Source organism: Salmo salar, chromosome 13, assembly GCF_965601325.2.
Source record: "Salmo salar chromosome 13, fSalSal1, whole genome shotgun sequence".
Classification (NCBI taxonomy): domain Eukaryota; kingdom Metazoa; phylum Chordata; class Actinopteri; order Salmoniformes; family Salmonidae; genus Salmo; species Salmo salar.
The window spans coordinates 86,425,040-86,443,746 of record NC_138303.1 but is presented as its reverse complement, the minus strand read 5'-3'; the positions used below and the strand labels follow the sequence as shown (position 1 = coordinate 86,443,746).

Below are 18,707 nucleotides of genomic sequence, written 5' to 3'. Positions count from 1 at the left end.
TTCACATTATTTTTGAATGACTACCTCATCTCTGTAACCCACACACACAATTATCTGTAAGGTCCCTCAATCGAGCAGTGCATTTCAGTCACATATTTAACCACAAAGACAAGGGAGGTTTTCCAATGCCTCGTAAAGAAGGTCACCTATTGGTAGATGGGTTAAATAAAATATATATTTTTTAAAAGCAGACACTGAATACAACTTTGAGCATGGTTAAATTAAAAATTACACTTCGGATGATCAATACACCCAATCGCTACAGGCCTCATTGCTAACTCAATTGCCGGAGAGGAAGCAAACCGTTTAGGGATTTCACCATTAGCGACTTAAAAACAGTTAGAGTTTGACAGAGCTTGAAGAATTTTTTAAAGAATAATGGGCAAATGTTGCACAATCCAGGTGTGGAAAGCTCTTAGAGACTTAACCAGAAAAACTGCTTCTACGAAGCATTGACTCAGATGTGTGAATACATATGTAAATGTGATATTTCTGCATTTATTTGCAAACATTTCTAAAAACATGTTTTCACTTTGTCATTATGGGGTATTGTGTGTAGATGGGTGAAAATATATATACATTTTTGGATGTTGGGGTGGTACTGGAGATTAATATGAAGGTCAACAATTTCGAAAAGTCCCTTTTAAACAGTTTTTTTTTACATTTGGGAACAGATGAAAACGTTTTATATAGTTACAAAATATGGAATGCTTTGAGTAGGCAGGGCAAACCCAATTTGTTTATTTCTGGCATATCCTCAAAATGAATCAATTGCAGCACGTTTTTTGACTCATTCAGTAGTTTTTACCTGCTTAAGTACAATACATGGGAAATTAATGTTGAAAGTTCTATTAATATTCCTAAACATAAATAGAAAATTATGCTTAAGCTGCTTCCCGTTGACAAGACATTTTGATAAATAGACCAATGTCAAAACACAGCTTTAAAAACCTCTTAGATGTAAAGTCCCCTATTTAGGGGACCTGCGTAGTTCTGGTACCAGTTCCGTTCAACATTTTCACTTATAAATCGATCTGTGAACACCATTGAGCAATTGCCCTGGTTCCCACGGACACAGTAGTATTGTATATTTTTTGTGCCTGTGTGAAATCTGAAACAACTTGACGCTGGGATGTCCTTCCGACCGTTTCATTCGCTCTTCAGACTCTCCTTCAACTCCTGGCTGAACCCTATGTCACAGCCACTGACAAAGCACATGCCTGCAATCCTTTATTGCATTAATAAAAAATTATTCAAATCAAATTTATTTATATAGCCCTTCGTACATCAGCTGATATCTCAAAGTGCTGTACAGAAACCCAGCCTAAAACCCCAAACAGCAAGCAATGCATGTGAAAGAAGCACGGTGGCTAGGAAAAACTCCCTAGGAAAAACTCCCTAGAAAGGCCAAAAACCTAGGAAGAAACCTAGAGAGGAACCAGGCTATGAGGGGTGGCCAGTCCTCTTCTGGCTGTGCCGGGTGGATATTATAACAGAACATGGTCAAGATGTTAAAATGTTCATAAATGACCAGCATGGTCAAATAATAAAAATCATAGTAGTTGTCGAGGGTGCAACAAGCACGTCCGGTGAACAGGTCAGGGTTCCATAGCCGCAGGCAGAACAGTTGAAACTGGAGCAGCAGCACGGCCAATTCATAGATTTTAAGACCCCCAAAAGACGTTCTGTTTGTCCTAGATGGACAAGAATAATATGATATGAAAGGAAAGTTCCTAAAGAATTCAGAGCTCTGTGTGACATTCACAGCGGTGGGGGCAGGTGTTTTGATCAAGAGAGACCTTTAGAAAAAATGTACATTTTCTCTAACACTAAACATATATGCATTTTACAGTTATAAGGATGGTGAAATCTTATAGTTAGGAGTTTATAATTTGATTGTACTATATTTAGAAAGAATATAAGTCATTTTAAGCCTTATTCATACAGTTGTTGAAAAGGAAACACGTCATAAAATATTTCACATTTTCCTATTTTTATCATATTTGTACTGTGTACTTGAGCTTGTGTCCTCAAAAGTCACTACACCGCAGCAATTTATAACTATTTTTACCAGAAAGGTGAGATTTGAACCTTTCTTGGAGTATGCAGCATTACTAGTTATTGTTCATAGTCCTCTCATTATAAGTAATTACTTTCGGGGTAACGTAGATTACATTTTAAATTGCATATAGTTACAATTAAAAGGTTTTAACGTGTCCAAATCAATAACCAATATGCAGTGATGGTTTGTCATATATTGAAAACCTAAACATAAAATGTACTATCTACACATACTGTACATGTGCAAAAGTAGTACTGTTGATAAATCACCGATGAAGGGGCATAGACTTTGGCTACCGAACTTCGACTTGCCTCGAGAAAAACGGTTGTGTGCTCAAACAGCCAGAAAAAAACCCTGCCGAAGACCAAAACGAAACAAAAATAAATAAATGCTCAAACTGTTTAGAGTAGGATGCACACGGTAAAGCTTACTGTATGTCTACCGTGCTCAAACTGTTTTGACTGGGAAGCTACGGTATGCTTCCCAGTCAAAATAGTTTGCGCAGATATTATGACAACATTTTGTGATGTTTTTGTTTGTTATGGTCTTCGGCAGTTTTTTTTTTACAACTGTTCATGATTTATTTTTGAGGCAAGTCGAAGTTCGGTAGCCGAAGTCTAGGTCCCTTCGTCGTTATTGGTCAACAGTACTACTCATAGCAGGAGTGGAAACATAATGAAGTGTTTGTTGCCATTCAACGAGAGACAACTTATTTTCATGCATTTTTTCATGCTAGTAGATACCATAGACTTCCAGCCATTGCGCTAACTCTAGTAGATAAAGTGCTTCATTGACAAAATCCCCTAGTGTCCCTTTAATTAAAGGATGATAGTAAATGAAGCAAACACAGACTTTTTTCAATAATCACATATTTCTTAGTTTAACCATTTTTGAGATTTAAAAAATAATATTTTGCACAATCTAACCAGGCGCTCTAGAAAGAGCCTTTCCTACTCTGAGCGTGGTACTGACTTTCTTTGCAACCAATTATTTTAACTAGATGGTAACTTTAGATGAAGTAAAGTTGTGGGACTTGTTTTACCGCTTTAAAAGTATTTTTGTGGAATTGGAAGAAGTTTAAAAAAAGTTTACTTTACTATTTAAAGCAAAGCAGTTACATATAGTCAAAGTTAAATTGAGTAAAATAATTGGTCTGAATACTTCGATAGACTACTACAGTATATCAACCTTATAACTTTGGGTTGTGGGACAGTTAAATCACCAAAATGTCTGAGCTACAGTGTGTTGCGTGTGAAAATGGAAAGAAGAAAGACATACAGTTGGACAAAGCAAGCTTCTGTCAGAAGATGGGCAGCAATAAAAGGCAGGATCATGTGGACCACAGAAATATAATGAATTCCATTTCTATAACACTTAGGAAAGCAAAGCAACTCTGAATCATTCATCCCGTGGGTCTCATCTAAATAGATGCATGTTTCACTTTTTTAAAACGTACTAGGTAAATGAAGTTTGATTTTAGTTGAATGATGATGTAATGATCAAACAGTTTTGTTGGAAATTCATAGGTCTGCTGTTCAAGGTCAGATAGAAACTAACATTTTATTATAGTTTTTCAAGTTAAGTTTTTAATGTCACATGCACAAGTACAGTGAAATGCATTTATTGCAAGCTCTAAACCCAACAATGCAGTAATCAATATCAATGTAGCACTAAAAATAACATGGTAGAACAGAAAGACACAAATAAAAATAAGAACATGAGAAAGTAAGAAGCTAGATACAGGGTCAGTTCCAATACCATATGTACAATGTGCAGGAATACTGGAGTGATAGAGGTAGATACACTATATATACAAAAGTATGTGGACACCCCTTCAAATTAGTGGATTCGGCTATTTCAGCCACACCTGTTGCTGACAGGAGGTTTAAAATCGAGCACACGCCATGTAATCTCCATAGAAAAACATTGGCAGTAGAATGGCCTTACTGAAGAGCTCAGTGGCATTCAACGTGGCACCGTCATAGGATGCCACCTTTCCAACAAGTCAGTTTGTAAAATTTCTGCCCTTCTAGAGCTGCCCCGGTCAACTGTAAGTGCTGTAATTATGAAGTGGAAACGTCTAGGAGCAACAACGGCTCAGCCGCAAAGTGGTAGGCCACACAAGCTTACAGAACGGGATCGCCGAGTGCTGAAGCGCGTAAAAATGGTCTGTCCTCGGTTGCAACACTCACAACCGTGTTCCAAACTGCCTCTGGAAGCAACATCAGCACAAGAACTGTTCGTCTGGAGCTTCATGAAATGGGTTCCCATGGCCGAGCAGCCGCACACAAGCCTAAGTTCACCATGCGCAATGCCAAGCGTCGGCTGGAGTGGTGTAAAGCTCACCGCCATTGGACTATGGAGCAGTGGAAACACATTCTGTGGAGTGATGAATCACGGTTCACCATCTGGCACGCCAACGGACAAATCTAGGTTTGTCGGATGCCAGGAGAATGCTACCTGCCTGAATGCGTAGTACCAACTGTAAAGTTTGAATAATGGTCTAGGGCTGTTTTTCATGGTTCGGGCCCCTTAGTTCCAGTAAAGGGAAATCTTAACGCTCAGTAAAGGGAAATCTTAATGCCACGCATACAATAACATTCTAGACGATTCTGTGCTTCCAACTTGGGGAAGGCCCTTTCCTGTTTCAGCATGACAATGCCCCTGTGCACAAAGCGAGGTCTATCCAGAAAGGATTTGTTGAGATCGGTGTGGAAGAACTTGACTAGCCTGCACAGAGCCCTAACCTCAACTCCATTGAACACCTTTGGGATAAATTGGAACGCCGACTGCGAGCCAGGCCTAATCGCCCAACATCAGTGCTCGACCTCACTAATGCTCGTGGCTGAATGGAAGCAAGTCCCCGCAGCAATGTTCCAGCATCTAGTGGAAAGCCTTTCCAGAAGAGTGTAGGCTGTTATAGAAGCAAAGGGGGGACCAACTCCATATTAATGCCTATGATTTTAGAATGAGATGTTCGCTGGTGTCCACCAGTGGTGTAAAGTATTTAAGTAAAAAATACTTTTGAGTACTACTTAAGTCGTTTTTGGGGGTATCTGTACTTCACTACATTACTAAACAAAACAATGTACTTTTTACTCCATACATTTTCCCTGACACCCAAAAGTATTCGTTACATTTCGAATGCTTGACAGGAAAGGAAAATGGTACAATTCACACATTTCTCAAGGGCACACCTCTGGTCATCGCTACTGCCTCTGATCTGGCAGACTTACTAAACACATGCTTGGTTTGTAAATTATGTCTGAGTGTTGGAGTGTGCCCTTGGCTATCCGTAAATAAAAAAACAAGAAAAATGTGGCGTCTGGTTTGCTTAATTTAAGGAATGTGAAATGATTTATACTTGTACGTTTGATACTTAAGTATATTTTTGCAATTACATTTACTTTTGATACTTAAGTATATTTAAAACCAAATACTTTTAGACTTTTACTCAAGTAGTATTTTACTGGGTGACTTTCACTTTTACTTGAGTCATTTTCGATTAAGGTATCTTTACTTTTATTCAAGTATGACAAATGTGTACTTTTTCCACCACAAAAGTGTCCACATACTTTTGGTCCTATATAGAGTAGGTATCGGGTAAGGTGACTAGGCATCAGGATATATGATAAACAGAGTAGTATCAGCATAAATTATGATTGTATGGGAGTGCGTGTGTGTGTGGCATCAGTATAAATGTGTGTGCATGTTATGTTTGTATTGGACTGTCAGTGTGAATGACTGTGTAGAATCCTGTGAGTGTGCATAGACTACAAAAATAACATACCAGGGTCAACTCAGATAGTCCGTGTAACCATTCTGTAAGGTATTTAGCAGTCTTATGGTTTCGGGATAGAAGCTGTTCAGGACCCTGTTGGTGTCGGACTTAATTAACCGGTACCACTTGCCGTGCAGAAGCAGAGAGAACAGTCTATGGCTTGGGTGGCTGGAGTCTTTAACGATTTTCCGGGCCTTCCTTTCACACCACCTGATATAAAGGTCCTGGATGGCAGGGGGCTCGGCCCCAGTGAAGTACTGGGCTGTCCACACCACTCTCTGTAGCACCATTCGATCAAGGGTGGTGTTGTTGCCATTGTCATCTCAGACAAAACATTTTGCTAATTAAAATTCCGAGAATGTCTCTTTGTAATAATATGTAAACTACCTAAATATCGCTCACATTATTATAAAGATACATTTTAGGAATTTTAATGAGCAATTTTTTTTCCTGAGCTGGGGTTGAGTGACTGGGGAAAAGTGTCAAATATCACTGATGTGGATCAGGCCCTTAACCCTTCATTTTTTTTATTTCCCTGTTTAAGGGTAAAAGACATGTAATCCTTGGTTTACACATGAATTGTCAGAGAAATTACAGGAAAGAAATGTAACTTGGGCTAAGGTTAGATGACTGATTCTACATCTGATTGGCAGTCCTTCAGACATTTGAGAAACAGATGTCTATCCCTGGTTAAAAAAGCTAAATCATTATATTTCTTGAATTGTTTTTCAGAGTGGTGGTAATCCAGAACTTCTGGAAAGTGGTCAAATCCTTTAAACAAAACTCCACACCCTCGTTGCCCCAGCAGGTTGACAGCCTCTGGTCCCATTCTAGACAAAATGGAAATTTATGATGCTTTTAATAACCATTTTGCTTCAACTGGCCACCTGTTTGAAAGGATCATCTCTGAAAATTCATCTCATCCCACTAGAGGGAGTTCTTTAGTCACCTCAGAACCGATTGTAGAGATGATGCACGAATAGACTCATACTTAATTTTCATTTCAATCCTTTGATGTCTATGATGTACTTCGCTAAAAAAAAAACATAGGGGCTGATTCACTTGAGCCCTTCTTATTGCAGCTCTCTGCCACACTTATTGCAGAACCACTGACCTATATGTTTTACTTGACAATTGTTTCTGGTGTTATCTCTAAGATCTGGCAAGCGGCAAATGTCCTCCCACTACATAAAGGAGGAGATCCTTTAGACTTAGTTAACCCCCGTCCAATTTCCAAATTATGTTGCCTTTCCAAAGTTTTAGAATCCCAGACTAACTTTCAGCAAAAACTTGAACTTCTCACTATTTTTAATGTGCACCAATCCTGTTTTAGACCTGGACATAGCAGTTTCAGCTTCTACACTTGTTTATGATGTGTTAAATTGTGCTGCCTTATTTATAGACCTTTCCAAGTGCTTCAATACTGTTGACAATCACATTCTTATTCAAAAGTTGACTGAAATAGGCCTGGATCAAGCTTCTTGCAAGTGGTTTGAAAACTATCTCTGAGACAGGACTCAATGTGTGATCTCTGGTGGTGTTATGTCTAGTTTTCTGGATATTACACAAGGTGTACCGCAGGGGTCGGTACTAAGACCTGTTCTCTTTAGTATTTATTTAAATAATAGTCTATCTGTTAAAACATGTAATATTCATCTGTATGCAGATGACACTTATGTATACCAATGCCCATACCGTTGAACAGGCTATATTAGAGCTGCAATCTGACCTTGTTACCATTCAGAAAGCCCTGGTTGGTTTAAAACTTGTACTTAATGCGAACAAGACGAAATACATGTTGTTCTCTAGTTCTCGCAAGAATGTTTCAGATGGACTACATATTTATTAATTGGATGTTTCTCCCATTGATCGGGTTCCCGTCTACAAATATCTGGACACCTGGATTGACAGAGACTTAATGTTTAAAACGCATACGGATGACCTAGTTAAAAAGCTAAGATTTAATGTGGGCTACTTTTTTATAAATAGATTGGCTGGTCCTCATTAAAGTCACGTAGATCAATGTATTACTCCCTTTTTGTTCACAAAGCCCTACCACACAAGCTTCCAATTTACCTAACTTCGTTGCTAACGTATAAAAGAATGAGACAGCAAACCCATTTACAGGGTTGGTTAACTCTTCAGAATCCTTAGATCTCCACAGAATTAGGTGAATCTGCTTTTAGTTTTCACGCTCCACATTTTTGGAAGCATTTAGAAAATTCATTACATTTGGATTCCCTGGTGCCACTAGGGTATTTTAAAACCCTGATGATAAATTAGTTCACAGAGGTGTGCAATTGTTTTGATTGATTGATTTAGTAACCTGCTTATGATGGCTGTGATGTCAGTGATGTTCTGGTGTAGTGTACTTGTAATTTGCAATATCTTTTTGCTTTGTGGTCTCAGGGCACCATTAAAAATGAAACCCTGGTCTCAATTGGGCTCCACTGATTAAATAAAAGTTTACAGTAAAATAACAAGCAGTGATACAGCCTGTCAAGATGCTCTCAATGGTGCAGCTGTAGAACTTTTTGATGATTTGATGCCAAACCTTTTCAACTTCCTGAGGGGGAAGAGGCGCTGTCGTGCTTCCTTCACAACTGTGCGTGTGAGTGGACCATTTTAAGTCTTTAGTGATTTGGACACAGAAGAACTTGAAGCTCTTGACCAGCTCCACTGCAGCCCTGTTTCCTGTAGTCCACGATCAGCTCATTGGTCTTACTGACGTTGAGGGAGAGGTTGTTGTCCCGGCACCACACTGCCAGGTCACAGACCTCCACCCTGTAGGCTGTGTCATTGTCGCCGGTGATCAGGCCTACCGCCGTCGTGTTGTCAGCAAACTTAATGATGGTGTTGTAGTCGTACGTGAACAGAGAGTACAGGAGGGGACTAACATACACCCCTTTGGGACCCCCGTGTTGAGGGTCAGCGTGGAGGAGGCGATGTTGCCTACCCTCACCACCTGGGGCTGGCCGATCAGGAAGTCCAGGATCCAGTTGCAGAGGGAGGTGTTCAGTCCCAGGGTCCTAAGCTTGGTGATGAGCTTGGAGGGGACAATAGTGTTGAACACTGAGCTGTAGTCAATGATCAGCATTCTCACATAGGCATTCCTCTTATCTAGGTGGGTGAGGGTAGTGTGGAGCGCAAATGAGATTGCATCGTCTATGGATCTGTTGGGGCAGTATGTCTGGTGTCTGGGATGAATAACCTTTCAAAGCACTTCATGATTGCAGATGTGAGTGCTACAGGACGGTAGTCATTGCGGCATAAAGCTTTAAGAGTTCTTGGAAACAGGAATAATGGTAGTTATCTTAAGACGTGGGGATTACAGACTGGGACAAGGAGAGGTTGAAAATTACTGCGAATATGCCTGCAAGCTGATCTGTGCATGCTCTGCGAACAGGCCCGTAGCCCTGCGAGTGTTGACCTGAATAAAGACCGTCCTCACGTAAGCCTCGGAGAGCGAGATCACCCAGTCCTCTGGGTTGGTGGGGGCCCTCAGGCACAGTGTTGTTATTGTCAAAGCATGCATAAAATCCATGGCGTTTGTCTGCAAGAGAGGCATCGTTGGGCAGATCACGGCTGGGTTTTCCTTTGTAATCTGTAATGGACTGTAGCCCCTGCCACATGCTGTGGGCGTCAGAGCCTGTGTAGTATGATTCCACCTTATTACTATATCATTGCGGGACTTGAACTTGTTCCTGTCCTTAGCCGTAGCCCCAGGGTTGTCTGCGATAGCCCTGTGTGTGGTAGCCCTGTCCTTTAGTTTAGCTTCAACCTCAGTGTTAATCCAGGGCTTTTGATTGGGGAAGAATATTCACTGTGGGGACAACGTCACCGATGCATTTCCTTATGAAGCTAGTGACGGTGGTACTTAGCTCGTCGATGTTATTTGCAGAGTCTGGGAACATATTAGAATAGCAGTGACGTAGAGGAAGATGTTATACACTAAGTTCCTGTCTAGCCTGATGGGAAAGTGGTTAGAAGTTTGAAAGAAAAAAAAGCAGAAACCTACCCATGGCGTAGACGTTCAGGCCCTACCCTACCCTGGCCTGATTGCTCAACCCGAAATTAGAAATACAATAACTTTCTCCGCTAGTATCCATAGCAGAATTGTCTCTGTCTGTCCTTTGCTCCCTGCGCTGCCCCATGTGCTCCTCTGTGTGTGAGTATCCATAGCAACAGATGTCTCTAGCTTGAACGGTTCAATAATTACTGTTGGTGGGTTATTTTATGCAAATGTATATAGTTACAAAGATTTAAAATTTAGGATAGCCTGAACATGTGAAAGTTGGTTTGTTCTCTCTAGCTTGAATGGTTCAATAGTTATTTTATGCAAATTAATAAAAAAATGTATGTAGTTAGACATTTCAAAGAATTTGAAGTTAGGATAGCCTGACTGTTTTAAAGTTGGTCTTGTAGCTAAATTGGCCAAAAGCAAAACCATTCTGTATTCCTATGGTTCTCATTAAAACCAATGTAATTTATGCACATTTAATGGTTATAGTAAAAAAAAAATGTATGTATATAGTATACAAAATCTTTTGACAAGCAATCTAAGTATGGTCAGTCTGAACATCTCAACGTTGATTTGGAGTCGATAGCTTAAACAGTGAAAGAGGAGATAATACATTCTAGGTCTTTTTTCATTGTAGTCTATGGCCCTTTTTCGACCATTGAAATGCATTGGTTTCCATAGCAACGGCTCTGTTTGGGCTGCTCAATGATGAGACATGAGAGAGCTTTTAGCTGATGTTAGCTAGCTACTTTGCCACTCTAAACTCTGACAAACTGCAGTAACTCTGTAACTTTTGATTGGTAGAAGATCGTTCTGTTCTGATTCCAGATTTAAATAGCTGAGTCCAAGATGTTAAACTCTGTACGTTTTTGCGAGTAGAAGATAATTCTGTTCTGATTCCAAATGTGAATAGCAGAGATGTAGACCAAGATATCAAAACCTTTAAGTTTTTGCAAGTATCCATAGCAATGGCTGTTTGGGCTGCTCAATGACGAAACAGAGAGCTGTTAGCTGGCGTTAGCTTGCTGCTTTTCATCACTCTAAACTCAGACAGCTGTAACTTTTGATTAGTAGTAAATAACTTTGTTCTGATTCCAGATTTGAAAACAAAAGATGTAGACAAAGATGTCATACCCTCTAAGATTTTGTCTAAAGTTCTGGGAAAGTGGTCAAAATGTCAGTTGTTTATAAAAAATGTCAATGTGGTTACTAAAACAGCTGTATCGTTAGACTGGTATCAGATATTTTAGTTTTTCCGATTTGAATAGCAGAGAAGTAGAGGAAGATTTCATACAATAACTTTTTGTCTAACTGGTTGGGAAAGTGGTCCAAATTTAAGTTGTTTATAAAAAGTTCATAGAAATGTCATTGATGCAGTTAGTAAAACGCTGTATTGTTTGACCGGTATGAGATTGTTGTTCGAATTTCAGATTTGAATTGCAAAGAAGTAGAGGAAGATTTCATATGCTCTAACTTTTTGTCAAAATGGTTGGGAAAGTGGTATCAGGTTTGTGTCAAAAGTTGCATTGTTCACAGTAAATGGAATGCTGGAAGTCTGGGAGTTGATGTCACAATGGGACACTTAGAATGTTGAAGAAATCCCATGAAAGTAAAAAAGGACAAAAAGCTTAGTTTAAAAATAATAAAATATATCAAAAACTTGAATGCAAGCACACTGGTCCTGACTGTTCTGCACATTTTAAAGTTTGAATGATGTTTCTAGCTTAAACAATGTAGAAGAATGCTTCGCAAGCCCCACTAATGAGACTTATTATGACAAAGATTTAAACTGGGACGTTTGCGTCGCAAGTCTCACCAATAATAAGAAGTATGTTGAAGATTTTGAGTGGGGACTCTTTTAAATAGAGTCAATTCCAATAGGGCCTTGGTGAAATATCTCCATTCTTATGAAAACTCTGATCTCCATTGAGGTACATGCTTTCATCATGCACCGTCCTCAGATGCCTTAGCAAGTCGTCATTTAGTTTAAAGCTCTTTCCACAGCGAGTACAGAGGAAAGACTCCTGGGAATGAAGAAGCTTATGTTTTGTTAGGGTGTGGCTGTGGTGGAAGCCCTCCCCACACACACTGCAGCGGAATGGCCTTTCTTCTGTGTGGATGTTCCTGTGCTCCTGCAGCCCTTTCAGCTGAGCAAAGACATCCCCACAGTCTGTACAGGTATAAGGGGACTCACCTGTGTGGGTCCTCATGTGACATTTCAGATTATACTTGTCCCTAAACTGCTTTCCACACTCAGAGCAGCCTAGAGCCTTATTATGGCTCCTGCGGTGGTGGGTCAGGCATTTCTGAGAGGCAAAGATTTGGGCACAGTCAGGACAGATGAACTTAGGGAAGGCACTGCAACTGTGTTTGCTGAGAAAAGCAGCCCGTTTGTAGCTCTTACCACAGTCATGGCAGCAGTGGCTTGGTCTATGGAAGGGATCTTCTTTGTTTTTCCGCTTCAGGCAGCAGGGTGTTTCTCCCTCTGTCTCGGCGGTGTTAGGGCTGGACGAGGAGATGACAGGGGAAGATACACCTCTCTTGGCCCTTCCAAAGACGGGCATCTGATTTGCTATGTTTCTAAGCTGACTTCTCTCAACATTCTCAGTATTTCTAGCCACAGCAGACTGTCCCATCTCAGAGGCTGACCTGATCTCACCCTCTACCTCAGCCTGGTTATTGTATTTTATCTCCTCCTTAATCCAGTCCTCATGTTCAGCAAAATTGTCTTCCTCAACCAAATCATCTTCCCCATCAAGTCTCCTCTCCTCACTGTAAATGTCCTCCAGATGTCTGGCATCTATATTGAAAGTACTGGACTGACAGACTTTAGAAAATTCTATCCTCTTCAGAAACAACCCTGGTCCTGTGACTTTCATCTTCTCACTGTCAACTTGATGTTCTGCAGGTCTGAAAATAAACAGAAATAGACAGCATATCAACAAATGCATTCCAATAAACACACACTATTTGTAGTCAACATATTTAGCACTTCCTTAATCTCTTTGGATGTGCAAGAAAGAAACACTCAAAACATGATCTGGCCCTACCCTGCTTCTTCCTCTCTCAGTTGGTCTGCAGGGTATCCCTCACCATCTGTGTGGTTTTCCATCTCACTGCACTTATCCCCAGGTGTGTTGTTCAGGTACTCCTCAGCCATGTAGATAGCCTCCTCCATGTCCTGGGGGCACTGTTTCAGCACACAGTCTCCAACGTGTGTGGGCAGGAGTGACACAAACCTCTGCAGGGCCACACACCTCACCACCTCCGCAGCCGTTCTCCTCTCAGGCCGAAGCCAGTGCTGTGCAGCACTTTCCAGTCCCTGCCCCAACTCCCTGGGCCCTCTCTCAGGGTCATACCTCAGATAGCTGAAGTCCTCCTGCCGTCGGCTCTCTTCTGCCCTGACTTGGCTCTGCAGGCTGGCCCTCAGTGTCTCGTAGTTTGGCTCGCCTGACCTGAGGCACTCCCCACCAAGGAGCCCCCACTTCACATTAGAAAGCCTGGAGTTGGAGTCTGCCTCCTCCAAAAACAGCAGGTAGGCCTCAGGATCCTTCACCTCCTCCAGCTTCACATCTGGCTCCATTCTCCTGAGCTCCTCCTTCTCCAGTAACTGTGCTAGAGCCTCAGTCTGGATCTCCCCCTGTACAGCCAGGGCCTGTAGCTGCTGTCTGTGCACTGCTAGTAGGTTTGTAAATAACCGCACCACATCCATGGTTCCACTCTTGGAGTCTCTAGCAACGGCCTGTAAAATATGAAATGATTATAAAAGTATGGTAATGACAGTACCACTTGGCAATGAAGATAGCTATTTGGGTGTATAATAAATCCTGTGAAAATAAAATATGTTGTTAGCCAACTCTCAATGACGTTTCTAACACGTGATCCACGAGGTTGTGTTTATAAGGCTGTACATGTAGCTATGATCTAAATTATAGCGTCTAGCTAGTTTGTTAATCTGTCTGGCACCACGTTCAGATGTGTGCCTCATTTTCTCTCTGGATGAGGGCTAGCTGGCTAGCTAACGTTAGGTCACTTGGCTAGCTAGCCACGTTAGCTGACAATCTAGGCAAAATAGACAAATTCCACCATAAAATGTGATTATCAAGCTGACCAAAACCACAGGTAGAAAAATAACGTTACTTACCGAGAGACTGGGCGTCTTTTTGTCTTTTACTCGTATTGTATTTCTTGCAAGCTAGCTACGTACACAGTTTCTTTATTGTTGTTTCCAGGGGTACCATTTGATTGTGACAACGTCTGAGTTTGCTGTGCGTAACATGATAAGCATTCCCGTCGTCTATTGTCCAAACATTATATGTAGCTAGCTAACGTTAGCTATTGAAACGTCCACGGCGAGTAATTAACCATAACAGGTAACTAGTCATTTATTAGTTATTTTCCATTCTTTGATAATCAATTTTGAGATTTGTTCATTTTGATAGCGTTTTTTATTTTAAATCACCCACCCAGCTAACTCCCGAGTCCTGGAACGTTTGTCCACCTTGCTAACGTTAGCTAGCTACTAGCTAAGTTTCAGTGATGGTACTGGAAATTTGACTAGTCTCAAATAATTACCTAACAATTATTTTCCAGTGATATTAGATGCCTTTGTGATCGAGCTGGCCATTCTGACCCTGCCAGCTAGTGAAAAGTATTTTTTACTGCCCTCACCATAGGCACCTGCAATCAATATGGATGTGGTTGAGTTCCTGGTGTCCCTGCTGGATGTGCATAAACAACAGCTGAAAGCGCTGACCAGACAGGGGGAGATCCAGGCCAAGGTCCTCAGCCAGCTTGTCAAGGATGGTTTGACCAGAACCCTTGACCGGCCTTCGCCCCAGGATGTAGAGGAACAGAGAAGGCATAGGATGACACCAGGGAGAGATAAAGACCCGGAGGAATGGGGTGCTAGGCTTGATGGTCTGCTGCAAGAGGAGACACAGAAGAAGAATCAATTGATCAGACCCCAGGGGTTGTCTAATGCATTCCAGACCAGGGTACTGGGACAGATGTGGACTGTGGAGGACCAGAGCAGGCAGGACTTCTTGTCTCTGCGGTACGAACCCCAGAAGGGAGCCAGAGAGCTGGGGCAGAGGCTTGACTCAGCTGCTAAGCACTGGCTTAGGCCTGACATAAGGACTGCTGCACAGGTAGAGCAGTGTGTTGCCATGGAGCAGTTTCTGTCCCTCTTGCCAAAGGAGGCTGGTGCCTGGGTGCAGAAGCAGCAGCCCAGGGATATGGAGGAAGCGATCAGCATGGCTGAGCAGCGGCTTGGGTCTGGGGTCTTCACCGTCTCCTCGCCTTCCCCTGACCGTACACATACAAACACAGCACAGGGCTCAACAGAGACACAAGGGTAGGTTAATGTGTGGCAGCTATTGAACTAATCATATCTGCAGTTATTCTATCATCCTCAGTGTCTTTAGTTTAATTGTTCAGTCACATGCAGATCCCAAGAACGATTCACTATGATTCATCTAATTTTTTGAATTTACAGGAGTGTCAAGATGCAGAGCACCAGTGATCACCCAGATGCTTTGACCAAGTCATTTCTCAACCAGCTGGAGACTGTTAAGTCTGCCCATTTCAGTCTAGAGATTCCAGACATGGGAGTAGCCAGCTACCAGGAGGAAAAGGATGAGCATAAGGTGGTCCCAGAGGAAGGGTCCATCTTTGTGTGTAAGCAGGAAGTGGAGGACCCTGACTGGCATCAGGAGAGTGCTCCTCCAGAGCCTATCCAAATGTATGGGAGCACAACAGGACATGAGAGCATGTCAGTGGACACACCTTACATCTCCCCTCCCAGACACAACTCTCTCTCCTCCACCATGTACACTCATCCAACACCCAGAGTGTCCAGTCAGATCCCCTCCCCAAAGTCGCCTCCATCCCTAGCTCCTGATGTCTATCATCCACATGTTCAGGACAGCCCAGTGACAGACAGACTGCAGAGTAACAATCATTCTAGTGACGAGACAGAGCTCACTGCCAGGTACACAGGGCTTATCTCTGAAGATGGACAGCTGACCTGGGGGACCCTTCCGAGGGTTCCCTCACCCTCCTTCCACACTCGCCCGCCCTCCCCCTCACCCTCCCACCAGTGCCCAGACTGTGGCTGCTGCTTCACCCAGCAAAGGAGCCTGGAGGAGCACAGGAACATTCATACGGGGGCGAGGCCCTTCGTCTGTGGGGTGTGTGGCAAGGCCTTCTGCCACCGCCGCACTCTGAACAAACACACACGTATCCACTCCTGGGAGAGACCCTTTCAATGTACTGACTGTGGACAGACCTTCAAACTCAAAGACACCATGAAGAGGCACCAGGTGTCCCACAGCAGGCCAGTGACAGGGCCAGGGGCACGTCAGCTCTCTCACTCACCCTGATACTCTATCTAGCAGCTAGCTGCTAACTCAGCACTTCACCTGGCTGAGAGGAGGCCTCGTAGTAATCAGCACACAACAAGGACTTGAAGTAGGACTGGTCAAATGGCTTTCTCTGTAAATGTCCTAAATAGGTAGATTTGTGTGAGAAAGCTACCAGTGTTTTCTGTTAACGTGTTCCATAAACAGAGGACACTGCTTTGGATTTCACAGGTGAACTGGTTGGTGGAACATCTCTCCAATGTTTCCATGTAAACAAGCTCAAATTACTTGTTTCATTGCTCGCTTTTTGTTTTTGTAGAATGCCCTGCCATGGTCCAAGTTAGAGGTGTTTCATGCATTTGGATATTGTGATAGTTACTCTTGAATAATTCTTTATTATGCAGAATCGTTTTTTCTATTTCATTTAATTCTTCAGAACAGCAGAGATCAGAACATTGTGTAACAATGTACTGTACTGCTTTATATATTTGTTGTTTTATGCGTAGGATATATATATATATATACAGTGAGGGGGGGAAAAGTATTTGATCCCCTGCTGATTTTGTACGTTTGCCCACTGACAAAGAAATGATCAGTCTATAATTTTAATGGTAGGTTTATTTGAACAGTGAGAGACAGAATAAGAACAAAAAAATCCAGAAAAACGCATGTCAAAAATGTTATAAATTGATTTACATTTTAATGAGGGAAATAAGTATTTGACCCCCTCTCAATCAGAAAGATTTCTGGCTCCCAGGTGTCTTTTATACAGGTAACGAGCTGAGATTAGGAGCACACTCTTAAAGGGAGTGCTCCTAATCTCAGCTTGTTACCTGTAAAAAAGACACCTGTCCACAGAAGCAATCAATCAATCAGATTCCAAACTCTCCACCATGGCCAAGACCAAAGAGCTCTCCAAGGATGTCAGGGACAAGATTGTAGACCTACACAAGGCTGGAATGGGCTACAAGACCATCGCCAAGCAGCTTGGTGAGAAGGTAACAACATTTGGTGCGATTATTCGCAAATGGAAGAAACACAAAATAACTGTCAATCTCCCTTGGCCTGGGGCTCCATGCAAGATCTCACCTCGTGGAGTTGCAATGATCATGAGAACGGTGAGGAATCCGCCCAGAACTACACGGGAGGATCTTGTCAATGATCCCAAAGCAGCTGGGACCATAGTCGCCAAGAAAACAATTGGTAACACACTACGCCATGCAGGACTGAAATCCTGCAGCGCCGGCAAGGTCCCCCTGCTCAAGAAAGCACATATACATGCTCGTCTGAAGTTTGCCAATGAACATCTGAATGATTCAGAGGACAACTGGTGAAAGTGTTGTGGTCAGATGAGACCAAAATGGAGCTCTTTGGCATCAACTCAACTCGCCGCCGTGTTTGGAGGAGGAGGAATGCAGCCTATGACCCCAAGAACACCATCCCCACCGTCAAACATGAAGGTGGAAACATTATGCTTTGGGGGTGTTTTTCTGTTAAGGGGACAGGACAACTTCACCGCATCAAAGGGACGATGGACGGGGCCATGTACCGTCAAATCTTGGGTGAGAACCTCCTTCCCTCAGCCAGGGCATTGAAAATGGGTTGTGGATGGGTATTCCAGCATGACAATGACCCAAAACACACGGCCAAGGCAGCAAAGGAGTGGCTCAAGAAGAAGCACATTAAGGTCCTGGAGTGGCCTAGCCAGTCTCCAGACCTTAATCCCATAGAAAATCTGTGGAGGGAGCTGAAGGTTCGAGTTGCCAAACGTCAGCCTCGAAGCCTTAATGACTTGGAGAAGATCTGCAAAGAGGAGTGGGACAAAATCTCTCCTGAGATGTGTGCAAACCTGGTGGCCAACTACAAGAAACGTCTGACCTCTGTGATTGCCAACAAGGGTTTTGCCACCAAGTACTAAGTCATGTTTTGCAGAGGGGTAAAATACTTATTTCCCTCATTAAAATGCAAATCAATTTATAACATTTTTGACATGTGTTTTTCTGGATTTTTTGTTGTTATTCTGTCTCTCACTGTTCAAATAAACCTACCATTAAAATTATAGACTGATCATTTCTTTGTCAGTGGGCAAATGTACAAAATCAGCAGGGGATCAAATACTTTTTTCCCTCACTGTATACACACAGTTGAAGTCGGAAGTTTACATACACTCAGGTTGGAGTCATTAAAACTTGTTTTTCAACCACGCCAAAACTATGGTTTGTTAACAAGAAATTTGTGGAAAGTTGGTTCGGACATCTACTTTGTGCATGACACAAGTCATTTTTCCAACAATTGTTTACAGACAGATTATTTCACTTATAATTCACTGTATCACAATTCCAGTGGGTCAGAAGTTTAAATACACTAAGTTGACTATGCCTTTAAAGAGCTTAGAAAATTCCAGAAAATAATGCCATGGCTTTAGAAGCTTCTGATAGGCTAATTGACATCATTTGAGTCAATTGGAGGTGTACCTGTGGA

General features: G+C 42.1%; 2 protein-coding genes across 3 annotated transcripts; one reads left to right on the top strand and one right to left on the bottom strand.

Annotated features, from left to right (window-relative positions):
- Positions 1–3,667: 3,667 nt before the first annotated feature.
- On the bottom strand, positions 3,668–14,146 carry LOC106567826 (uncharacterized). Its single transcript, XM_014137592.3, has 3 exons — positions 14,009–14,146; positions 12,915–13,606; positions 3,668–12,774 (listed from the first exon to the last, which is right to left on the bottom strand). Exons 2-3 carry the CDS (start codon positions 13,574–13,576, stop codon positions 11,733–11,735), a joined length of 1,704 nt encoding a protein of 567 aa, XP_013993067.1. The 5' UTR covers positions 13,577–13,606; positions 14,009–14,146; the 3' UTR covers positions 3,668–11,732.
- Positions 13,493–16,987, top strand: LOC106567827 (uncharacterized). Of its 2 annotated transcripts, none has more exons than XM_014137594.3 (3): positions 13,493–13,549; positions 14,541–15,220; positions 15,362–16,987. In XM_014137594.3, exons 2-3 carry the CDS (start codon positions 14,556–14,558, stop codon positions 16,245–16,247), a joined length of 1,551 nt encoding a protein of 516 aa, XP_013993069.3. In that variant the 5' UTR covers positions 13,493–13,549; positions 14,541–14,555; the 3' UTR covers positions 16,248–16,987. The 2 variants fall into 2 exon arrangements, with proteins under 2 accessions (XP_013993069.3, XP_013993068.3); XM_014137593.3 differs by lacking the exon at positions 13,493–13,549 and adding an exon at positions 14,116–14,237 and having other exon boundaries at positions 15,362–16,985.
- Positions 16,988–18,707: the final 1,720 nt, after the last annotated feature.